Below are 23,800 nucleotides of genomic sequence, written 5' to 3' on the forward strand. Positions count from 1 at the left end.
AATTTTCTTGGGAGTCGGACCATCATGACATAAAAAAAGGACACTTCATCCAGCACGTGAAAAATGCATGAACAATGTGTTCCAAAAACCACCAAAACAAAGAGAGACGCATATTTGGACCGAAACCCGAAAACACCGTTGATTTCATGCTAGTGTATCGAAGGCACACAACCCTGGGGAGGGGCCGAGCCATCACTCCCCTTCCCAGCCGTTTCTAGAGGTTCATCGACAAGGACAAAATTTTGTCTTTTTTTACATGCCGAGAGAAAAAAGTCCGCAGCACATCGCAGGTGCGCAAAATAAAATGCCCAACCCAGTACCAGTACCACAGCGCCACGCCGCACCTCCCACCAGCACCAGCAAGCAACAATATCGAGAGCGTTGCGTTTATTTCTCCTTCTTCGCCTTGGCACCCTTGACCTTTGCGGTTCCGCGCAGGGTCTTCTGTCGGTTCTTGCGCTGCTTGCCTGTATTCCCACAATTTCAAGTCAGTCAAAAAAGATCACACATATACACATACACCCTGAATAGGATGATTCGGCGCCAATGATATGGTTTCAACGTACGCTGCTGTCTGCTGGCACGCTCGGGCTTGGTAGCGAGTCCGACCCGGATCAGGCGGTACTTGGGCTCGAACTTCTTCAGAGCCTCGGGGGAGTCGTAGATGAGGGCGAAGCCGGTGGTCTTGCCGCCACCGAACTGGGTGCGCAGGCCAAAGACCTGGACCTGCTCCTTCTGGGCCTTGTACAGGCTGGCGAGCTTCTCGCTGAGCTCGGTCTTGGAGATGTTGGCACGGCCGGGGTGGAGGATGTCACTATATGCATTGAAGAGAAAGAGGTCAGCCCATGAATCTTGTTTTTTGAACCCATGTGATTGGGTTTCGTGGTGTCGGTCGGTCTTTGATTCTTCCCATCGCCTCGTCGTGAATCCACTATCCAAATCCAATCGAAAACGTCATGCCAATTCTGCAGGCGAGTGTTTTGTGTGCGTAGCAATGATGAGAAAATCCACAGACAGCAGGAGAGCAATTTCTTCTCTCCTCTCCCTCCGTACTGAAAGAAAAGGCCGGTGTTTCGATGGATGTTTGCTCATGGATAGGGAACTGAGATCTGACGAGGGCGAATATCGAATCTGGCGACACGGACACGGGAAGGAGGGATTCCAACTCACACCACCATCTGCTTGCGGCCAAGCAGGGGGTTGCGGATGAACTTGCGAGTTCGCAGGGTAACGGGAGCGTCGTTATCCGCCATGGTTGCGGTGTTGTGCTGCTTGTCTCTGAGAGAGTAACGAAGGAGAGACTCGGCGGTTTGGCGTCGTGGTTGCGGTCGTGGGAGAAAGGGCTCGCCGCAAAAGTAAAAACCGGGGCAGCGAAAATTCCGAAGCAGCAAGTCGTGTCGCTTAGCCTGGGTCCCAAACCCTAAGAGAAATGCAGGGGTTTGTGCGCGGGCGTGTGTTATGTCAGCAAGCACAAACCAACAATTTTCACAGCAAAGTGGGAGTGCATGTGCATGTGCGCCGTCACGTGCGGGGTAATATTCGGTTGTTTAGTAGGCTGAAAACTGCTATTTTTGTCGACGGATGGTCCCCGCTCATCCTATCCAATGAATTGCTTGGGATTTGCTCTCTCCACCATTTTACGTGCTGTAGCGCTGGCTGCGGGCAGATCGTCATGGAGCAACTGCAGAGCAGCAAATCCAGCAAAAATGTGATGAACAAGCAGGGCATTGAGAAATACATCTTCTTCTCGAATTAATCATATGCTGTCCCCCCGTATACTCATGCATATATGTATATGTGCATATTGATATAGTCATGGTCATGGACGCCTCAGTGCGGAAGCAAGTCGACCACTTCTGCCACCAATATCTCCAATTGGAACAAAACTTGGACTACCCCGAACCTCAAAACATCAGGCTCCCTGAAGTTCAAGATGTCATCTATCAGAGACTCTTTGCAGACGATTCTCTTCCCGGAGGCCCTCCTCCACTGAGGTACCAGGTGAGAGTGCTCAAGGAGCTAGTCTCCCGCATTGAGGCCAGCATAGACGACTGGGATGAACATGTAAGTTGTGTGACCCTTGCAGCTGTCAAGACGGCCTTTTCTGACCGAGAGCAGGGAGTGTCCGATGGCCTCATGTCCTCCCTCTCTGTCTTATTCTCCACACCAGCCCCCAACGAGGATGATGCTGTGCAGCAAAAGTGCCGCGTTGTCTATCATCTCGCATCGTTGCCAGATCACGAGGCTCGCATCAACCTGTTTGAGAACCGCTCTCTCGTCGCCGCCGGTGGTACTACGGGTCTGAGGACATGGGAGGCAGCGCTTCACCTGGGACAGCTTCTCTGTCATGATCCCAGCATTGTCTCGGGAAAGAGAGTGCTGGAGCTTGGGACCGGGACTGGCTATCTCGCCATTATGTGCATCAAGTACTTGGGGTCAACCCATGTCATAGCATCAGATGGATCAGACGACGTCATCAACAACCTCCCTGAAAACCTCTTTCTGAATCAGCTTGAGGGTTCAGATGCAATACGTCCCATGGATCTCAAGTGGGGGTATGCACTTGTAGGAACCGAAGAAGAGCGGTGGAACGGCGGCCGTCCGTTGGATGTTGTGCTCGGGGCGGACATCACATATGACCCAAGTATAATCCCAGCCCTTGTCAGCACGCTTTTGGAACTCTTTGGCCTGTATCCTCATGTTGAGGTCATCATTGCAGCGACTCAGCGTAATCTGGAAACGTTTCAAGTGTTTTTGGACAAGTGCCGCGACGAGGGGCTGAAGGTGGAAGATGTCTCATTTGAGATTCCGTCGCGTGACCAACAAGAAGGGCCATTTTATAATGATCAGGTTGCTATTAGAATCTGTAGAGTATCTAAATTATGACAAAGTCTTAATTCAATCATCTGAATTCCAACACATTTCACCTTGGGATTACTTGGCGTTTGTTCCAATATACAGAATATGTCCTTGTAAGACAAAGGCGGAACGTTTGTGAGTATGCGATGCATACGGGATACGCTTCAAACTGTATCACCTCACAACTCAATCCATTACAAAGAGGCTGGTAATGATATTCATCGACGGAAAGCTTCTGGGAACTCTAGCTTACCCGCTGATGCCAGGGGTGAAATAATGCGGCGTCCTCGAGCGTTAAGCTTTAGGGTAAGCCCAAGCGAGCTGCATGGCGATGGCGCCAGGCTACACATACAGTATGGCACCAGGGACAGGATCACCTTGATGGCGCTTTGGGGGTCAAGCCACAAAGGTCAATGGCTTGTTTTGTTTTAGAAGTTTTTTGTGGCTTTGCCAATATGATTTCTCGCCAGGCACTTCCGACCACAAATTGAGGCATTTCAATATTGCTCCAGCCGTAGCTGTCCGGATGCCTGCATTGCCTGTGTTTTACCCTTCGTGCATACACGTACACACTCAATTGCAGCACGGATGCTCGATACGATGCTCCCCGATTGTTGACGTCACTTAAAACAGCGTGACCATCTCCCCATGCTTTGGTCTGGACTCTGGACAGACCTTGGCCCGGCCGGAGTTTTCCTCCCTCCAACATGCAGCTTGTCTCCCGCAAGGTGAGGTCATGGACAAGACACCAAAGTCTGGGGAAGTCAGACACAGCCGGGGAGGGCTATTGATTCATCCCGGCTACAGTGTGAGCGTTTGTACGGTAGGAGCCGGAGACACAAGGTAATGTAAGCGGCACGCAGTCTTACGACTGTGGCATGGTTTATCACTCGAGGCATTGAAACCTACATGCCTGCATGTACGAGTAGTGCACATTTACACGGCTTTGAAGCGGGTGAGAGGGAGGTTGCAGCTGCGGGGGAGAGAAAAAGCCACCGAGGATGACGGGCAAATGGGATCAAACCGAAACCTTGGGGCCGGCTGCCGACGCCGGGCGGCCTATGAAGTATACTCTTTGTCATCCTTTGGCTTGGGTCTCTTTGCAGGTTGCAACACTTTCAGCCGGTAGAACTTTGTAGTTTGCATGAGCGGGGAGAGGAAGTAACACGCCGGCCGGCTGGCTGGAGAGGAAAAGATTGGTCACCGTGCAGAAGTTGCAGCCTCCATAATACCCCGGTTCGGAAGTCGACGATGTTTGGTAGAAGGGCTGGTCAAGGAATAAGACAAAAAAGCTAGTTCACCGGACGGAGCACAGAGTTGGCACGGAGTACATGCAAAGGTGCTCCGTAAAGTTGCAGCATCCTGCAGGTTTCCAAGCTCCACCTCATGAGCAATTTGATCGTTTTTTTTTCTCTATTTCTGTCTGTCTTGTCTTTCGGTTGCTGTGAAATGTGACTGAGTCTCCGCAACGCAGGGATGAGAAAAAAAGTACTAGAAAAAAGAGGCGGTCGACGTTGCGTTTTGCTTTTTGTTGGTGAACAATCTGAGGCTTTAGCGAGCCCACGTTGGCAAGAGATGATCGCTGATCGGCAGAGGCGTCACAGAGTCTCTGATGAACGTGACCACTAGCAAAGCTTGGGGGCTGGACACCGCACTTTTGAACATTACATGTACGGAGTATGTGTTCTTACTCGTTACATGCACGAGTGAGATGATGAGCCTTTGACGGCAGGGCTTTTGTTGCTCTCGGGATCTTTGAACAGCCCCCTTGTCCGCCGGTGTGGCCAATTGATCGGGGACGATGCATTGCAACACCGGAGTCGTGAGAAGAGAAGAGCGGTTTTCTCATTCTTGTGCGGATCACTAGCCGATGGTCCCGTGAGGTGAATGCACCTCGCGTAGGTAGGAAGTTGTTACTCGTACATACAATATCCCAATTTACGTACAAAGACGGCACAGACACAGCCTTGGGCATTCTTTTGAGCTTGAGGTGGGCTGAGGCCAAGGTAGGATTTTGTCGCTACCAGCATATCTGCATGCGACACTGTGAACATGGAAGCCAGAGCCATCGCCGGAGTTGCTGGATTACATGCACATTGGATGCTACTCTGCTCGCTGCCTAATGTTTTTACACCTGGATTCGTGTTCTAGGCGTTGAAAATAAATTAACTGCAACCTACTTCTGCGTACTCCGTCTATTAGGCTTTCAAGCTTTTTTCGTTCTTTTTCTCTTTGCAAATCTTGCCACTTGTTTGGGCTGTTACCCAGTGATCGGCTCTGTATTGTGGAAATGATGGTCAGGGGTGGCTTTTGATAGCTGCAATTTTTTTTCTTCTCCTCCGAATGACATGTACGAGTACCGTCGATCAGTGCGGATCACGAGGCAAAAATAGAAGGTCTCTGTAACACTGAGTGGCCGATCAATGTCTAGGACAGCTGCGAGTACATCCGGAGATGCCCAATAACACGGAGCAGTAGCTGAGGCTTATCTTTTCCCGCCATGAGCTGTATTACTCCGAACCTGTACCTGTACCGCATCGTAGGTACAGATCAAAAGATACGGGGTATGACTGTTGGGAGATGCGCCAGATAACCGCGGGCCATTGACAGCCAGTCAATTCTACTGCCACCGGCTGCCGTTATCTTGGGCTTCATTGGCGTGCTTCTCTCAAGCTCACAAGGGGGGGTGGTCAAAGTGGTAGAAGATAGCGGCTCACGGCGCTTCGTTATCTTTGGCGCAAATTACAGCATTCAGTCGAAGCCCAATTGATTCAGCTGTTGCTTTTTGCTCACACTCACACACGCAGGTCAAGGCCAGTCCATGGCGCAACTCCGTGTCGCTCAAGCAACGCCGACTGTGCCAGTTAAAGGGCGCGGCCGAGTACCGCCAAAACAGCCACTCCACGCGCCGTCTCCAGCGGCCATTGCATTGTTGCATGGCATATGCATATGTGTATGTATACCACTAAATATTGGGATTCAAAAAGGACGCGGCCTCGTGACCACAGGCGTGTCGAGCTTGATTCAAAAGACGAGACCCCCGAGCCGCCTTGGATGATGCGGTGACAGCTGCACGGGTTTGATATTAACTGCCCTCCCCCCTTTGGTTACTCAACCGCAGAAGCAGCAGTGAAAAGCACGCAACAAAAAGCAAGCGTGATAGCAAGATACCCAGAAATTAATCAAAAAAACGGAGACCCCTGCTCGTTCGAAAACAGGCCCACCAGCCCCGAGAGCAAAAGAACAAGCATAGCAAGCATAGCAACGTGCAGCAGCGCCATCGTCCAACTCGCCCGCAGCCAAGGCAAGGTAAGGCGTAGGGTCCCCCTCTTCGTATCCAGGTTTTGCCAGCAAAGAACTGGAGCAGAAGCTGCTCTTCGCCACCCGCCGGGCTGCCATTGGATGGAAACGGCGCCGTGTACGTGTAGGCTGTGGTTTGCCTCCCATGAACCTTAAAGCTGGTCTAGCAACTCTTGTACAGTACCGGAACAGAAAGGCTTCAAAGCCAAGCTACTACACCGTCTGAAGAGGAACCAGGCCTTGCATATTGCATATCATCGTTTCCCCTCCCTTCGCCCCCTTTGGCGCCCAAATGCTACGGCAGAGTAGATTGTTCAGGCCCCGGCGCAGCAAGCTAGAGGCCGGACCAGCCCAGGAAGGATCTAGACCAGAAAGCATCCGAAGCAACCCCCTTCCTCAGCTTCGCCTTCACGAAGCTCTGGCCGCTGTTGTCATTGGCTGGCGGTTGCTTGCCCTTGTAAGTCGTACCCATGCTCATGCTGCCGAGCGATTGCGACGTCGTCTTGGAACCAGGCAAAGTAAGCTTTTGCTCTGCGTCGTGGGACCGCCAGCTGGACCGGATTATTGATTCGATGTATGCAAGCCTGCGGTAACTTATCAGAAAAAAGAAAAACATACGGAGTCCTGTACACGTAGACAGACGTATTGCCATTGACCGTTTGTTGCCTCCCCTCTCTCAGGTCCCCAAGTACGAAAGTGAGTATATTACTAGCTCATCAGCCCTCCCATCCATCCCATGCTACACTATTCCCGCTTCATTTTATCGATACTCCGTGCCTTATTTCTTTCTCCACACCCTCATTAGCCGGGGCATCGTGCGAGTGGCCTTTGTTAGTGCTGCGACAAAAGTAAACGGCCTGTTCCCACTTGGATTGCCCATAATTCCCACTACCGTCGGTCCACCTTCTCCTGGGAGCCGCCGCCACTTGCATCGGATGCTGCAACACTACAATCATCACGCCAACCCCTGTGCTTTTTGACCTGACCTTACCTTCTCGACGTCAGTCTTCCATCACCCTCGTCCTATTTGTATAAAGCAAAACCCCCCCTTGCCATCGACCTTTTGTGGTTCCTGTTGGTCCGGGCTTGATATATTCCACAAAAAGAAACTACACACACACACATCATCTACCGGCGGCGGAACTTTACGCTTGCGCAAAAGAGGCAATCTATTTCCCTTGCCCTAGAATCAACAGAAGGTCTTGCTTCGTTGCACCTTTAATATCCGTCCTCGACCCCCCCTGGCCAGACCCGGAAGGCAAGGTTCCAACGTTCTGCACATCAACCACTTTCCCATCACTTCTATTATTACGAAGCGAGAACTCCATCGAGTTTCTATTCCTATCATCGCCAACGGTCGAACCCTTGTGATCTCGATACCATCTCTTACTTTCGCCCATTGTTCCTTTCTTCATCACCTGCTGCGCGGAGTGGAAACCGATTTATTTTTATTCTTTCGTGTGTCCGATGGTTTCGTCACAGCTGGGAACAAGAGCAATACCTCGATCATATCGCTGCAGCCGCTGAAGAGAGAACCACGTTGAAAGCGAAGCAACAAACCCGCCCAAACCGACCACCTACAACATTACCTTTTTAAGTACAACAAGTACATTCACCCACATTCAATGTTCACCATGGATATGGACTTTGAGAGCTATCACCACAACTACGCATTTACTTTGCAAAAGTATCTGCGTCTGCAGCAGCAGCACGAGCAGCTCTGCAACAACCTCGAGCAGATCCGCCCGCGAACCGCCTCGACCGGCACCCTGTCCACCATCTCGTCGCCCAGCACGTCGCCCGTCCGCTCCTCCATCCTCACCTCATCACGGCGCCACTCGCGATCCGGAGGCCCCTCACGCCGCGGTTCCAGACAGCCGCGCCAGAGCAACAACGGCTGGGAGGACCAGCTCGACACCATCCTCGACGAAGAGACCATCTTCCAGATTTCCGCCGAGGAGCAGCGGCTGTTTGACGTCAACGAGAGTATCAAGCGGGCCTTGACGGAGCTGCTCAACTGCGATGCCGTCCGCAACGACATGACGACGCGCATGTGGGCTCAGGCCCGGCTGATGGAGACGGAGAAGGAACTTCGGTCGGGGCGGCGGAGGAGAAGCTCCCCAAGCCGGGATTGAAAGAGTCAACGAGTCACAGAATTGAAATCGTCGATAACATGGCAAGGCGAATATCATTACGCAGCCATTTGTGGAGAGGCTGATCACGCCAAAACACAAAACTCCACTGAGACCCGCCGACGATCCGCCATCTTCATCATCAACATCACAAAGTCACTCCTTTCCTCTCTGCAATATTCTTAATTCTAATCCCACCAATGGGCTAGCAAACTAGCCTTTTATACCAATGGAACCGTTTTGACACGGCACACCCAATTCTTTATCCATCTTTTTTTTTTTGTATTGGGGGAAAAACAAAAGATACCACAGGCTCAAGTGGAGAGCTGACACCATTCATACGATATGGGACTTTTTTTATTCTTTTTTTTTCTATTTCCATGACTGATCAGGGGAATACAAAAAAGTGCGCAAAATTGGGGACATTCATTTTGCTTCCATTCTTATCTTCTGCCGTCAATTTCTTTTTTCATGTATTCCGCTCACCCACCTACCCGATTCGGGCATGATGCGGCTGACTGCCCTGTTTTTGTTGCATGATGCAAAACAAAACTATTATTTCATCGCGGCTGTTCCGTTTTTTCTGGCATCGCATTGCGCGCGCGCAATTATTTATTTTTTCATCTCAAAACTGTACATGAAAGCCATTTCTTGTTTTTGATGTACATACATACTACCTACCTGACCTTGTCTGGTGCAATCTTGCTTGTTTTATTTTGTTTTATTTCTCTTGCTATCTTATAGTGTTTATTGTCTAGGTATCTTTTCACTTTGTCTGCTGTGGATCGGCGGTTTTACGGGGGGCATCACTAAAAATGGGAAGCGAGCCTGCTGTTGATATATTTATATACATGTATTCCACATAGCATCTGAGGGTTTTGTTTTTCACAGTTTGGGATTTTGTCTTTTGTTTTGTCTGTTGTATTTTATCGTAGCTCACTAGCGAGCAAGCAATCAAGTCTAGGTTGTTAAGACAAGTCACAATTCATCAATATTGTTGAGTTCAAGTTTCAAGTTTTTTCAAGGTGCATCTAGACTACCATCTGCATTAGTGCCAGTACAAGTCCAATAAGTATCACGGAATATATCTCGACACCACTACAACTACACCACGCCACTCGCCTCGTAAAAGAATGTGATGCATCGAATTCTGTATGCATGTGTGAGTAAGTAAAATCCTCCGTAGGATTGCAATTGCAAAACCTGTACAACGCAAAATTGCCACCTGCGACGGGATTGGATACGTGCATTGACTGCGACTGAAACGGCAGCCCTGCAAATTGGCGACAAGCTCGGGGATAGGCGAGCGGCCGTTGCGGTGTCAGGTTGACTGAGATGCTTGAGGTTGGATGATTGTGGGTAAAAGACGGAGTACAGAGGAGGGTAGTTGAGATGAAGCTTATGAGCATATTGTTGGGGTGGACGGGGTAGAGCTGCTCGTTGAGCCTGGACTGTATTTCATTTCTGTCATGATGCATGCATGTGATTCTGGGTATGGCCGCAGAAGACTAAGCCGTACCGTGTAATTATGCACAATTCAGATGCATCAGAACGAGGTTACTAGGCACATAAACTCAAATTTTTGTGCAATTGATCGGAAACCATTAATTATATTAATCATCAGGTTTCTTTATCGAGCTTCATACTCTCTTGCTGTGGTGTTTTATGGCATCACGATTTCTTAGAGCATCACCTGCATTATGTAATCAGTCACAGGCCATCATCCTTGCAATAGCTTCTCCACTAAAATTGTCATTCATCCATCTATCAAATCGCAGCCTCGCGCGTCAGACAAAACGCGGCTGCAAAGCAAAGCAGATCAAATCCGCATCCCGTTGTTTGGATTCTGAATCTCGAGACTCAATTCACCGCCATGTCAGTCTTGCTAGAAACCACCGTCGGTGACATCGTCATTGATCTGCTCATCGATCACTCTCCCAAGCTGTGCGAAAAGTAAGCTCTATTCTCTTGTCTTCTCTTGTCTTGTCTTCTAATTAAGCGACTGCTAACCATCCGTACAGCTTCTTGAAGCTCTGCAAAGTCAAATACTACAACTTCTCTCCCATCCACTCCGTCCAAAAGAACTTCTCCTTCCAGACCGGCGATCCTCTCGGGCCTCTCGCCAAACAATCCGATGGAGGCTGCTCAATATGGGGGCACCTGTCCGGCGATCCGTCAAAGCGCACATTCACAGCCCCCTTTCACCCCAAACTGAAGCATCTAGAACGAGGCACTGTCAGCATGGCGACGGTTCCGCTGGCCTCAGACCCAGACACGCGGGTGGCGGCATCACAGTTCATCATCACTCTGGGCGAAGAGACGGATTTCCTCGACAGCAAGGCTGCCATTTTTGGCAAGGTTGTGGAGGGCTTTGATTCTTTAGAAAAGATTAACGAGGCCATGGTCGACGACAAGGGATACCCGTTTGTCGATATCCGAATCAAACACACAGTCATCCTAGATGATCCTTACCCTGATCCTCCGGGCCTGAGAGAACCCAGCTCTAGCCCTCCACCTTCAGACGAACAACTACGGACGGTACGAATCGCCAACGAAGAAGAACTTCACGAGAACGATGATGTAGACGAGGAAGAGCTGGAAAAGAGAAGGCGGGAGAGAGATGCTAGGGCACAGGCTTTGACACTCGAGCTTATGGGCGACCTCCCCTTTGCCGAGGTGAAGCCACCGGAAAACGTCTTGTTCGTCTGCAAACTGAACCCTGTCACGCAAGACGAAGACCTGGAGCTCATCTTTGGCCGATTTGGCAAGATTCTGAGCTGCGAGGTGATTCGAGACCAAAAGACGGGCGACAGCTTACAGTACGCCTTTATCGAATACGAAGACAAGGCATCGTGCGAAGTGGCATATACCAAAATGCAAGATGTCCTCATCGACGACCGGCGAATCCATGTCGACTTTTCACAGAGTGTCAGCAAGCTCAGCGACGTGTGGAGGCAAGACACGAATAACAAACGCAGGGCAAGGGTGCGAGGTGGATGGGGCGGCGTGCAAGAGCTCGAAAAGCGACGGCAGTACCGAGAAGAGGACGAGAGGAGCTCTGGGAAGAATTACAACATGGTCTACAGCAAAGAGGAGATGAAGGGGAGACATGATCGAGGCCCCAACGGCCGGAGAAACGATGACGGACCCGACCGAAGGAATGACGACAGGTCTGACCGAAGGAATGATGGTCGATATGACCGTAGAAACGATGACCGCCCTGATAAGCGACCTTTAGATCGCGACAATGGGCGCCAGAACCGAAATCGAAGTAGGAGCCCTCGTCGAGGAAACAGGGACGATGACCGTGATAGACAGTTTAGGTCAAGGGATGGCTACCGTCACGACAGGAGGGATAGAGATGGAGACTACAGGCGCAGAGACAGGTGATGACATATTGGGGGCGCATTAACGACATGATTGAATAATGTATAAAATAATTACACGAGCCTGTTTCCAAGTGTCACTGGCGAATTGGTTGGTGACTGAGGCGTTTTCACCTATCATATCTCAACTCTTGCCAATTGCTCGTTGGCTTGAATCAACTGACCAAACCGTGAAAACGACGACAATTTTACACTGGAAACACTGCGATTGTGGCTGGACAATCTTACACTTGGACACCGATGACCTTTCGGCAGAGGATTGTCAAAGAACAGGCGAGCTCTATGTTACATATCGGAACTTTTTCTATGTTCACTTTCATTCTACGTTATTTATCACGGCTGTACAACGAATATTTCCATGCGAGCCAGCCAAAAAGACATACGTTCAAGATTCATCAGCCATTCATTGATATGAACACAACGTCAACAATTTGAAAACAGTGAAAAGAGGGTTCGAAAAGCTCACTCGCAAACTACATTGACATTGCCTACACCAGAGGAACCCCCTCAAGGAGTCGCTTTGACCTCCCGCTTCAACAAAACCTCTCTGCCATGTTCCCACTCCAACGGATCATTGCCCATTAAGAACTCACTCTTCATCTGTACCCACGTCCGCCAATACCTCTCCGCGCCATCTTTATCCTTCCCGAACGGCACTTCCCAGGGTATCACCTCCACCATCGGCAACACGAAACTCGCCTCCTTGAGCGTATACATGTCCACACCCCACAACGTTCGAGAGACCACCTCCAGGATCATCACGTCCCCGTCATAGCTCCGCAGGACATTGAAGCGCAAGTTGGATAGCATGGTCGGGGCCGGGGGCTCAGAGTTTTTGGGCTTCCGCACGATCAAGGGGCGGTAGGACTTGTCGTCGTCGGGGCTGGGAAGGCCCGCATCTTTGAGGTCCCCGAGGGTGAGGCGTACGGTGAGCTTGGTAAGACGGTAAGTGAACGTGGACTGGGACGCAGGAGGAACGAGGATGGAGAAAATGAGGTCGAATGGGACGGTGCGGTTTGTAGGGACGAAGCTGTCGTATTCGATGGGCGAGACCTTTAGGTCGAAGCTGGGATTCGCGACAACCACATCGGGGTTGGCCGGCATCGGCGGTGCTGGAGGGAGAGTAATGGATTCCGTTGGAACGTACTGAAGTAGATTGGTCGGCTGGTATAAAGGCTTGGGTGGTGGTGAAGGCAGCGCCGAGGGAGTGTATTTGTGTGCTGGAAAAGGGGGCGGGTGGAAGCGAAAGGATGAAGTGCGTTGCTCAGGTCTGAGAAGAGGCAACGAAAGGTGCTCCCAGTCTGCTGAAATGGACAGGTTGTCTTTCCTTGTCTTTGCCCCTGCCACTGTGTTGGAATCCCTTGGTGCGGGCTCAATGACGAGTGTGTAGATGGGCTCGTTGAGCTGGAGAGCAAACACAGCTGCCGTCGGTTTCGGTTCGGTATACTGGTCTAAGGGTCCATGCTTTCCATCCTCCTTCGGGTCTCGAAACATTTCCTTGCTGAGAACTTCGTGTATCTTCTTCGCATACTCGACGACGCGGATCGTCCTCGACTGCCAGTCAAAGATTTCTCCCATCGGATAAGTCTTTGAGCCACCACCCAGCCATCCACCCCGCTTGATAGGATCTGTCTCTGGATTTTCAGACGCAAATATCTTTTGATGTTCAATTTCAATCTCATCCTGCATGCGACCCTGTGCCCTGTCTTCTTTATGCAGGCCTGCTGCTACCACAAACGTCTGTTGGTGCGCCGGCAGAGTGAATTTCAGACTCACCAACCCAGGCGGCTCACGATCAAACAGCACCAGCATGGCATCTGAAGCTAACTTTCGCTGTACCAGAATCGGAGCGGCAGGTTTGGCTTTATCCCAGTCCTCCCGCGTGTGGAACTGCTCCTCAAACTCGGCACTAACTGCAATATCAGGGAACTGGACTAGCAGCTGGCTCTTCATCAAGAAGCCGTATGTAGGCATCTGCTGGCAGTATCCGATACCCTTGAGAGGAGTCGCGAGGTACTCGTTGAGCCGAGCTTTCAGTGCGCTGCGGCAAAAGTCTTCTGCAGGATCGTCTGTGACGTGGTTGGCAAGGCTCAATGCCCCGTCAACCATGGCGTCCGTCCAATTGGCATCGACGTGAAAGAATCGAATCGTCTCCGGCGGGAGATATGACGGGTCCGGGATGAAGTGGTGAGCGGGGATGCCGGCGAGGTGAAGCTTGTCAAGCACCCACTCTTGCACTACTGCGTAGTCGGTATTTGTAGGGACGGTGTGATAGCAGTACAGCCCACCATCAGCCGAAGTCGACAAGCCGGTTGAAACATACAGGGCCTGGGAATAAATCTGATTGAAGATGTGGTTTGAACGGAGGGATAGGTTGACTTCGGAAACTGGTTCGCGCCGCTTCCACCGGTTCGTGTCTACGGTTGGCATTTCCGAGGCATGCAAAGCAGTGTTGATATCGTTGAGGGAAGCAACTGTCGAGCCAATGTCGGACACGACGCGGGAACGGCTGTGATATGCCACCGTGTCGATGGTCTGTGAATCTGCACTTCCTAGCCGCTTGTAAATGTCTTCCTTGGCCCTGGCGAGCGCGTCTCGGTGGATCACGGTTCGAAGACGAGCCAATGAGGCCGTAAAGGACTGGTCACTCATGGCCAGCGTTTTGCCAAGCTGCCAGGCAGTCGCATACGAAATGTCCATGAGTCCAAGGTTGGGATCGAGAATCTGGAGGTCTGTACCGAAGTTCGATTGGAAAGAAACATTGGCGTTCAATGGATGAGCAACTCTCGTGGGAGAGAGTGGCCCCCGATACATGGCCGCTGTTTGCTCGCCCGTGACGGTGCGGTGTCGGACGAGGGTGTATCCATCGTTTTGTCGTTTCGTTACCAGCTCTTCCATGGATAGTCTAATGTTTTCCTTGCCTGCCTCTGGCCCTGACTTGTCAGCCGTGGGCGTGCTGGTGTTGTCGGTTCGCAAGACCTTAAGCCCCTTTCCACCAGTGCCGACATTTTGAAGCGCACTCCGCACATCAAAGGAACCAGGTGGCAGAGCCGTGTAAGTCCAGCTGTACAAGCTAGTCATGAGAACTTTGTCTTTGACTTCTGACAACTTCAGTCCGTCAATGTCCTGGAGAGAAACCAAGTGCACCATGACCGGCGTGGCCGAGTCTACATCGACAGGGCCAATCCGATGCGAGATGACAATACTGAATGTCCCCGACTCCCCCTCGATGGCCGACATCGTGCCTTCGGTAGCGACTGTGCGGACATGGGATAGAAATCGGAACTTGGCAACGTCGCACTGCGTTGGATTTGGGTCCTCGGAATTGGTGAAGAGTTTCTTGAACAGCGGTCCAGGAACAGCCACAACACTGGTTTTGATCTGCTTATCACGATCTGCGGGTTTCCGGATCGTGTTTAGTAGCTTGTCATTGCTTTTTATGCTCTCGATTTCACCGGCCCTGATGTCCCAGCCAAGGTTATCATTGGGCGTTGCTCCCACTCCTGGCGGGAAGATTGTGTCTCTTTCGTTATTCGTTAATTCGAGTTCCTCTGCTGTAAAAGCTATGAGAGCAAACCAAGGAATCGTGTTCTTTTCTTTGTCTGGGAGGCTCTGCTCAGATACACGCCGTGCCCATGGGAGGTGAGGGTCACGGAACACCATGTGCGGCAGCGTCCGGAACTGTGCCGTTTGTCCTGGTGCTGGGAAGACGGACATGACTGTGGACGTCTGGTCGTCACTACTGCCACCACCATCGCCGTCGCTACTGCTGATGGACCATTCCGGAGCAAGGACGTCAAACTGCCGCTTGACGTCAATCGCTCGGGCCGGAGGCTCCTTGCCGTGTTTAGGATCATCTTTGTCTGGCGTGACAGTCTGCGAGATGGTAAGATCGTGCAGACCCGCGGTTAAGGAAGGGAGATAGAAGGAATGGAATTGGGCTTCTCCGGGTTGAAGCTTGGGGACTTCGTCGCATAGAATGCGTTGCTCATGACGGAGAGTCAAGTGACGATATTGCCCTTTGAGAGACATTTCGCGGGTTCCAGAAGATTTGATCTTGGCTCTACCGCATCCGTGGTAAGAAAAGAAAGAAACAATAGCACCGAGATATCACTTGGGAGGCAGAGCTGGAAGCCATTCGTGAAAAGCTCAACAGCCATGGAGGGGTCTTACAGGGCAGTGAAGACACACCAAAGAGTTCGATAGCCCACGCCCTCCTCTAACTGACCCACCCGCTTGCCAAGATGCCTCCATCACAGGCAAATAAGAAAAAGGTAGAGAGAAGTACCGATCTGTGTGGACTCGTAGCATGGGATCACTACATCGCCACTGCTTTGTACTAGCGAATCAATAGTGCGAATACCCGCAGGGGGGTGCGATGGAAACGGCTGGATTTTAAGACAAATGCCCAGCTGAGCGGGAAGAACCACGCTATTGATAGCTGTAGAGGTCCTGGAACAGGGATTCAATTTCCTAGCTTGGACCATCTACTACTGTGGAATTGGACCCTAGATTATTCTCCTATCAAGGCTGTCTTATGCCTACCCACATCTTCACATGAACGACGTGCCTTCAGTTTGGCGAGTAAAAGAAACCGAGTGGTGGTTATTCTTCATATTTTCCTTGAAGGAACAGCAGCAAGCATTCACAAACTTGCCAAGATGTTACCCAACGCGGATCAAAACGTGCTCATCCCCATCAAGCTTGATGCATTCGTCCTCAATGACAAAGTCTGTGATGGCGGCTATAATGACGATGAACTGAGAGCACGAAAAGCCAAAATTGCACCCATCTCACAGCCCAATTACTCGTTTCTGCGTCTGAAAAAGTCCTATCTCCAGTCAGACATTCTGTACCATACCGACTTACACAACGCCTGCCCGGCCGATTTCAACTCGCGCATTACAGATCTCGGGTCTCGCTCCCGGCGTGAAAACCGACAGGGCATCTATCTCCACTGGACGCTCCCTCGCATATACCGGAGTGGTAGCGCTGCAACGAGTGATGCAGAAAACGGCAGAAATGGGCTTCCCATCTTCCCCGAGGTCCCTACGCGATGGCTAGTCGTTCGTCACATACATGATCTTGACGCCGTCAAACCTAGTGAAGCAAAGGACAAGCTGAAAAGCGTCTCTGCGTGGGTTGTCGAAAGTGACCGCTGCCGAACCCTCGACGGAGAACGAAAACCCGACGACGGTACACTCGAGAAACCCTGGAATGTTCTTGATGGCACAGTTGATCTTCAAGTTGACGTGTCACCTTTCGTCAGCGCATCCAACTCTGTGGTAAACGGAGATTCAGATGTCTTGGAGAAACAAGCCGAAATCTTCATAGGTGACAAAAGAAAAGCATCAGAGTGGAAGGAAACCCAGCCTGAAGACGGAACCACAGATACCAGCAAGTCACGCGTCAACCTACAGCTCCTATCTTCGTCCAATGAGCTCTTTCCAGATTACCAGCTGCATAATTCCAATGTTTTCTCGATCGTCGATAACTTTGAGTATGACCGTGTTGATATCGGAGACAACAAAACCAAGCCATTGTACGCCTCCCGTGTTCCATCAGTTAGCTACTCTGTCCTCGGATGGCACTCCAAACCAAAAAAGGACATTGTCTGGCTCAAAGAAAAGTCTGAAACTCGCGCGCAGCTCCTGAAGAGGCTGGATATGGACTTCAAAGGTTTTCACCCCCGAACGCTTGACTTTGACGACATTATCCCCCAGGAAATCGTCGATTGGCTTGACGAATGTCTTCCTCGAAGGGAACAAGGCACACGGAGTCTTTGCCACGGCGCAGTGTATGATGTTTCTTGGGATCTCCACAGGGCACCAGAGATTATCCTCGCGGATAAATATGCTGAGATGTTGAGTCAGAAGCTCCCTGTGGCGATAGGAACGACGCCAATGGACGCGTTGATGGCGTACGCGGGCGCACATGAGGCAGATACGAGCAATCCCAATGATGATGTCAAAAAGATTGAGTCGGCACTGAAACGCCTCGAGACAGTGCTCTTGAGCAGGGATGATGGCGTTGAAGCGCACGCGCAGGGGGCAGACATGATGTATAACTGGAACTATACAAGGCTGGATGGTGGACAACAGTATCATGTTTCTGGAGGCGAAAGTGGCGGGAAGCCGGTTATTCCTGAAGACAAGAGGGTAGACTTGATTAAGCTGAACGACTTGTGCCGCTTCCGAGATGCAGCGGACAGGAAGCTCAAGAGACAGCGCTGGGCCGTCTTTGCGGAGTGGTGGCAGGCTGTGACGCTGGCCAAGAAGCAATTAGAAGTGAAAGATGCGTTGAAGCCAATTTTGGACAGCATTGACGCCTTGGAGAAATTGCTGGGTATCAGCAAGCAGGATCTAATCTCAGTCTTGACTGACGGAAAGAAAGGGGATGAAGCAACAGAATTTGAGCCAGGCGTGCATCCGCCCTTTCATCAGCAGCGCGACCCGACATTGCTCGTTGGTGGTGTGCGATCTGGCTGGGAACCGGACTACCTGCACACACTCCTGATCAGACTCGACGGTCAATTGCTCGAAGAAACAAAATCTGCTGTCCCTGGCGAGGAGGAGGATGGCTGGGCAAGTCTCTTTAAAGACTTTGTTACCAAGAAGATGCCTGAACCTCTAAGAGCATCAGCCCAAGCCCTGCTTCGTGAATTTGTTGTATTACGAACAAGGAGAAGAGACGAGGATGACGGTACACCAAAGACACCAAGCTTCTTGAGGACTCATGGATTTATGGGCGGAGTATCGGATGATGATCCCAAGAAACCGGAGAGACAAAAAATAAGTCCCCAGATGCCAACTTTTCATGACCGCCAAGGCCTGGATCATAAGGGGAAGCCTGTTTGGCGTGACTCTTGGAATAATACGCAACCTTGGTTCCCTTTGTTTCTTGAATGGGAGGTGGAATACACTCACATCGACCATGACGATTGGGAGCTTGCCGAGTCGAAATGGTGGCACAGCGAAGGCGCCAAGTTGCACTATGCTATCAAGCCAGACATGACATTGGAGGACAAATACGGCGACAAGACTAAGAAAGAAGTCGACAACCGGCGGTTTTCAGGCCAAGCTCTCGTCCTCCCACAACCCAGCTTCTCGCTTGAGGCCAAAATCCTACAACTCTTTTCCGATACGGCAGCGGAGAAGCTAGAAAAGTTGCTACCGTTTGAAGACCGCGAGGAACTCGCCAAGAGCCTGAGGAAATTCGACTTTTTGTCTGCACCTCTGTCTGGGTTTAACAGCCACATGCTCACCGTCGAGCAAGGGAATCATGTCAAGCCGTCGATTCGCAACCCTGTGACTGGCGCAGTGAAATTCATGAGCGAGGCGGCTCGCAAAGAAGCCGGATTGTCTGAGCAGGTCCTCGAAAACATGGGCATCGAGACAGATCTCACGCCATATGGACGCAGCAAAAGTAAACCCGACACGGATGGGCCAGCCGTTTTCAAGCCCGTAACCCATGGCCAGTTCCGCATCACCAAACTCAACATCATTGACAAGTTTGGCCAGGCCATCCATGCAATCGACCCTAAGCCTACGACTGAGGAGCTGACTCCGAAGCTGTATCCCTGCATCAGCGACTGGTACGCGCCACAGGCCAAAAGCTCGAACCCAGAGTCTCCCAACGTCGTTGGCAAGGTGAAGAAAGAGAACGAGACAAAGTGCGAGTATATCCAAGTGCCGCCGCAGATCAACCAGCCAGCACGTCTCAATGCGGTTTTCACAATTCCATCAGAGCCCCCTCTGCACGAGGATGACCCAAAGCCGCCTTTCTGGCGGGCTACTCACGACTGGGACCAGCCCATCTGGGGCTGGGTTGTGGTCAACTATGCAAACTTTGGAGTGCAGTTCTTCCTCCCCTCGGGTGCTTTCTATCGAGAGGTTCGTTGCGCTGGTCCTACTGGAGCACTCTTGTCGCCAGAGTGGCTGCCATTCGAGAAACCTGACGATCCGTCCAGGCGCGGCGGCAAGGAAGACGGCGGTGCTGCAGCCGAACAGCTCGCGCGACTGGTCAAGGTCTTGGGAGAGAATTACCCATATCTCCGCAGGTTCATTGCCACCATCAATGCTGCTACAACATCAATAGCACCCGCACCAAGCGCGTATGCCGAATTTCGAAGCGCCTTGCTCGGCCGACCCCTGGCCCTCACGTACTTTGGAGTCTCCTTGGAACTTGCCGGTTCGCCGTGGGAAAGTCATCTGTCGCAGGACAACAAACTCAAGAAGACACTCCTCGATTATAAATTCCGCGTCAAGCTGGGCGACCGGGAGCGCGGGTTTGATGGGTTGGTAGGATACTTTCCTCCCCTTCCCGAGTCCGAGCTAAAAGAAGGCAATGCTCTTGACGTATCGACATTCTACACACACTTCCCACCCGGTGTTCATGATATAGCCACCGAAGAATTGGCAAAGATCTCTCCACCGGCATCTTCTTACGAAGATGAGCAGCCAAACCCAACAGTCACCAAGATAATTACCATCAAGAAGGATAACTATCCTCTCCTGAAGCCATACTATCTCGACCCGGACAAGAACGACCGCACGCCAGCATCATACGCTGCGGATGCAAACGAAAAGCTTGCCGTTTTCGGCGCCCTGCTCGACCCTTTCCTCCCTGTGCATGCCTACACTGGTATCTTGCCCGTCAAGGAGTTTTCCCTACCGACGTGGACATGGCAGGGAGCCCTGGACAAGCTATCCGCCTTTTTCCACGCCGGGCCTGTGCTAATCACGGGCGACGTTCCAGGGTTTGTGGAGGCGAGGCAGCTGAAGCAGGGGGATTTGCCACCTAAGGTGGTTGAAGGCGTGGAGGGGGAGGAGAAGCAATCCGTGGGGCTGCCAGGTGGCGCGTTGGGGATGTGGAGTTGGCTCCAGCCTTACGATGTTGATGAAGAGCATGGAAAGAGTATTACGGGTGACGAGGAGGAAGAGAAGCCACGGGAAAAGTTCATGCCGTTGGCTGTTGAGGTGTTGGGTGAAGAGTCAAAGCTAGAGCGGGGGCCATATACGGCCATCGAGGGGTACCTGCAGATGGCTGCGGGCGTTAATGAGAAGTAGAAGGCTGGATTAGAGGAGAATAATTAGTCTACGAGATGGCAGATGTTTGCTGCTGACGAGTAGTCTCCTGTATAGTGCGGACGATGTATCAAAATACCTGACCATAGGATTGGCCGATGGCAAATATTGACAGCCTCTTGAGATTACGCGAGCCAATAACTACTCATATTCCTCACAACTGCGTGGGAGGCGTAAACAACAGCGGTTGGACACATGTAGTCTTGTCTCTGACTCTAATCACTGTCGTGTTAACTGCGGCCCGTTACCGTTACCGGGCCGCGTGGTGTACGGGGAATCGGAGCCGGGGCTAGCCGTCAAACGCCAATAATAGAGAGACGCTATTAGTTAAGACTATTGATGCTTTTGATCAAGGGTATAAGTCCAGACCTCAGCTCCAGCCTCGATCTGGTTATTCAGCTTAGAGTGAAACACCCTCGCGATAACTGCCGGGAAACTCCGTTGCCTGGCTGAGTTCATCAGCTGTTGCTGAGTTCCGAGACACGATGCTCCCTTGATTGACGAATGGCGTGTGGCAATCAGCCAGGCGTCGAGGATTGGACCGGACAATTCCATCCGATAGATACATTGCATCAGCGCTATTTCCCGACATGATCGCGGCTAAACCAGGTTCAATGATACGCTATTGACATGATCATGGCGCTAGACTAGGTCCAATAATGCACTATTGAGCCACCCGTGTTTGTAGTTTTGTCGTTTACGCTGTGATAGTGACTGGTATGCAAACTTCAACATTTACAGCCAGCCTCTTTTCACCTGCAAGACCATAATGACCCCATCATGTTACCTTTTTCATTGTCAATTGACCATTGGCCATTGCCAGTGAGGGGGCAAGAATGCCTCGTCAAGAGCCTAGTTTGTCAATCCCGGCTTGTCTCGCGCCAGACTTCAAGCTTAACCATGTGGAAGTATCCGTTCAGCGCGAGACACACAATCACAAAATCTGCCTAGCTTAACTGGGAACTTCAGCACTCAGGCGATTCACCAAGCCAATAGTCTGTACTGAAGTGGGCGGCTGCGAAGAGGTGGACTATCACATGGATGAAAAGGCTGGAGTCATCTGTCATTGTCAGGCACTCTGTAATATCTTGCCATCCTCAGAAAGGAAGGGTTAGCGCTCAATTGATGAGCTGAGCGACATTATCGACACATGGATGTTTAATGCCGTCTGTTCAGCTCGGTTGAGTTGATGCGTGGGCTTGTAGATGATGCTATAACTTTCCTCGATCAAAAGCAGTGGTCCTTCCTCTACTTTACACAACGGATTTGATCTTGGCTGTTGACACAATTCGACTTTAATTAATCTTTTCAATTCATCATTGCCTTTGATTCTGCACTATCTCAACCGTCACGATGAGCGCTGTTTCTGCTGTCATCAACCCCGTCACTGCCGACAGACCTAGCTCAGTTGGCGACAAGCGTGTCCTCATCTTTTCTGCAACCTCCAAGTATAACACCGTCTCATTCGAGCAACGAAAACTCCGAACCGCAGAGAAGACTCCTCGCCGTCACGATGGAATGAGCGGCGGCCCTCTCTCACAAAAGGTCAAGAACCCATCATCGTTGGTGACAATCAACTACGATGACGCCGCGTTCGTCTATGGCGTGTCTATGCACACACCCCCAAAGACGGGGGAAACACAGCCAGAGCCCATCGCTGTGCTCTCGCTTTTCCATCCGGTCCATCAGCATGTTGCCAAGGATGAAGAAGGAGGCAGGATCGTGGTGCCGAACGGATTCATCGCTGGCTGCACCGACAACGAACACCTCTGGATATACTACCAGTCGTACGTATCTCTAGCGAGTTAACCCGGTGTCAAGATTTGCAGTGCTGACCGAATGTAGAAAATCGGCCGATGGAAAGAACGTCATCATCAAGAGAAGCGAAGTATCCGGAGCTACGGCCAACATTACCAATCTCTCAGTCGAGCATGTGTTGGAGAAGACGTGGCTGGGAGCTTTCTATGATGGCAAATCCCAATGGGTTGTCTTCCAGTCTGACAACAACCGTCTTACCATCTTTAACGCAAACAAGGGAAAAGGTGAGTTTTCAAGTATCATGCTCCATCGAATAACACTGTGCTCACTACGTTGAACTATTAGACTCCGATATTGACGATGACGAGAAAACGTTCATGCCGTACACTCCAATTGCCTGCGCATTCGTCCCATCCAAGAGCATCGACCCCAGCAAGGTGCCCAGCTTCAAGCCTGATGCCAACGTGCTTGGACGGGCCTTTGTCTACTATCTCTACAAACATGGCGGCAACAACATCTTGCAACGCAGATACGCGGATATCGAAGACAAAAAGTACGCTCCCGACTGGAAGGGCCCCATCGAGGCCGGCAAGGGACCGCAGGCTGTCCAGGCTACAGCACAGATGAGCGTTGTTGTAGACCACGAGCAGCAGTGCAACTGGATCTACACTCTTATGGAGGAGAGTGACACTGTCAGCGCCATCCGTGACAACTGGGCTGCAGACAGCAACGAGGAAAAGTGACTTGACAGTCGTAGGCCAAGCTTCAGCGGCGAGGCTGTTGGTCGAGTAGCTGGGATGGAGGCTGAGGTTGAGGTTGAACTTGAGCTGCCTGCTGGAACAGTAATAACAGACAAGCTCAAGATTCGGATTCGAGCGAAATTATGATGTATGTTCTTAGTATCTGTACACGCAAAGAGATACTTTTCTAGTGATTGTTAGATGCGATGTCATTGTCCATCTCTGATTCCCATCTGATCTGACTCATGCTTGCACAAACGATAAAGGCAGTGTAGTTCAGGAGACCATGATATTCGCATGTAATTCTGTTCCCCCTCAGTCTTCATTTTGAGCCGCTCTGCCGCTATTCAATCTTAGTCTTCACAGGACTTCCATGAGTTTGTCTTCCCCAAAAGAGATCTATTGTTAGGGAATACCTCCACATTCCATTCGTTGCCATCATGCCGCGTGGCAAGTGTTAAAATTGTGTGCTGACAAGTTGTCCATGTCCAATCTACCAGCCTGAGAAGAGGCTAGGAGAATCACTAGCTCCAGCTGGG

At 51.1% G+C, this 23,800-nt stretch overlaps 9 protein-coding genes across 9 annotated transcripts; 6 read left to right on the top strand and 3 right to left on the bottom strand.

Annotated features, from left to right (window-relative positions):
- Positions 1 to 387: 387 nt before the first annotated feature.
- M431DRAFT_481697 (hypothetical protein) lies at positions 388 to 1,253 on the bottom strand (the record flags this gene model as incomplete). Its single annotated transcript, XM_024915976.1, has 3 exons — positions 388 to 467; positions 567 to 814; positions 1,171 to 1,253. 3 exons carry the CDS (start codon positions 1,251 to 1,253, stop codon positions 388 to 390), a joined length of 411 nt encoding a protein of 136 aa, XP_024774139.1.
- A 568-nt stretch (positions 1,254 to 1,821) lies between these two features.
- Positions 1,822 to 2,886, top strand: M431DRAFT_84541 (hypothetical protein; the record flags this gene model as incomplete). The annotated part of the gene is made up of 2 exons (XM_024923441.1): positions 1,822 to 2,064; positions 2,119 to 2,886. 2 exons carry the CDS (start codon positions 1,822 to 1,824, stop codon positions 2,884 to 2,886), a joined length of 1,011 nt encoding a protein of 336 aa, XP_024774140.1.
- Positions 2,887 to 4,323: 1,437 nt separating this feature from the next.
- Positions 4,324 to 5,784, bottom strand: M431DRAFT_519791 (hypothetical protein; the record flags this gene model as incomplete). The annotated part of the gene is made up of 5 exons (XM_024920401.1): positions 4,324 to 4,513; positions 4,551 to 4,709; positions 5,108 to 5,176; positions 5,220 to 5,343; positions 5,754 to 5,784. 5 exons carry the CDS (start codon positions 5,782 to 5,784, stop codon positions 4,411 to 4,413), a joined length of 486 nt encoding a protein of 161 aa, XP_024774141.1. The 3' UTR covers positions 4,324 to 4,410.
- Positions 5,785 to 7,826: 2,042 nt separating this feature from the next.
- M431DRAFT_63045 (hypothetical protein) lies at positions 7,827 to 8,279 on the top strand (the record flags this gene model as incomplete). Its single annotated transcript, XM_024921629.1, has 1 exon — positions 7,827 to 8,279. A coding segment is annotated over one exon (453 nt), but the record flags the coding sequence as incomplete, so codon positions are not given.
- A 1,885-nt stretch (positions 8,280 to 10,164) lies between these two features.
- Positions 10,165 to 11,681, top strand: M431DRAFT_5145 (hypothetical protein; the record flags this gene model as incomplete). Its single annotated transcript, XM_024920244.1, has 2 exons — positions 10,165 to 10,244; positions 10,313 to 11,681. The coding sequence occupies 2 exons, from the start codon at positions 10,165 to 10,167 to the stop codon at positions 11,679 to 11,681; spliced, it is 1,449 nt and encodes a 482-aa protein (XP_024774143.1).
- Positions 11,682 to 11,799: 118 nt separating this feature from the next.
- Positions 11,800 to 12,148, top strand: M431DRAFT_421622 (hypothetical protein). Its single transcript, XM_024915023.1, has one exon. It carries the CDS (start codon positions 11,918 to 11,920, stop codon positions 12,110 to 12,112), a length of 195 nt encoding a protein of 64 aa, XP_024774144.1. The 5' UTR covers positions 11,800 to 11,917; the 3' UTR covers positions 12,113 to 12,148.
- A 36-nt stretch (positions 12,149 to 12,184) lies between these two features.
- M431DRAFT_86041 (hypothetical protein) lies at positions 12,185 to 15,709 on the bottom strand (the record flags this gene model as incomplete). Its single annotated transcript, XM_024923631.1, has 2 exons — positions 12,185 to 15,416; positions 15,456 to 15,709. The coding sequence occupies 2 exons, from the start codon at positions 15,707 to 15,709 to the stop codon at positions 12,185 to 12,187; spliced, it is 3,486 nt and encodes a 1,161-aa protein (XP_024774145.1).
- A 629-nt stretch (positions 15,710 to 16,338) lies between these two features.
- M431DRAFT_84942 (hypothetical protein) lies at positions 16,339 to 20,745 on the top strand (the record flags this gene model as incomplete). The annotated part of the gene is made up of 2 exons (XM_024923496.1): positions 16,339 to 18,379; positions 18,431 to 20,745. The coding sequence occupies 2 exons, from the start codon at positions 16,339 to 16,341 to the stop codon at positions 20,743 to 20,745; spliced, it is 4,356 nt and encodes a 1,451-aa protein (XP_024774146.1).
- An 898-nt stretch (positions 20,746 to 21,643) lies between these two features.
- Positions 21,644 to 23,467, top strand: M431DRAFT_16460 (hypothetical protein). Its single transcript, XM_024912999.1, has 3 exons — positions 21,644 to 22,550; positions 22,609 to 22,805; positions 22,867 to 23,467. The coding sequence occupies exons 1-3, from the start codon at positions 22,117 to 22,119 to the stop codon at positions 23,262 to 23,264; spliced, it is 1,029 nt and encodes a 342-aa protein (XP_024774147.1). The 5' UTR covers positions 21,644 to 22,116; the 3' UTR covers positions 23,265 to 23,467.
- The last annotated feature ends 333 nt before the right edge of the window (positions 23,468 to 23,800 follow it).

This window comes from Trichoderma harzianum, assembly GCF_003025095.1.
Source record: "Trichoderma harzianum CBS 226.95 unplaced genomic scaffold M431scaffold_6, whole genome shotgun sequence".
In the NCBI taxonomy this organism is placed as follows: domain Eukaryota; kingdom Fungi; phylum Ascomycota; class Sordariomycetes; order Hypocreales; family Hypocreaceae; genus Trichoderma; species Trichoderma harzianum.

Coding starts and splice junctions, on each gene's coding strand:
- M431DRAFT_16460 (XM_024912999.1), top strand. CDS start 22,117: ATGAGCGCTGTTTCTGCTGTCATCAACCCCGTCACTGCCGACAGACCT. Junction 22,551..22,608: donor CTCTGGATATACTACCAGTC/GTACGTATCTCT, acceptor GACCGAATGTAG/AAAATCGGCCGATGGAAAGA. Junction 22,806..22,866: donor TAACGCAAACAAGGGAAAAG/GTGAGTTTTCAA, acceptor TTGAACTATTAG/ACTCCGATATTGACGATGAC.
- M431DRAFT_421622 (XM_024915023.1), top strand. CDS start 11,918: ATGACCTTTCGGCAGAGGATTGTCAAAGAACAGGCGAGCTCTATGTTA.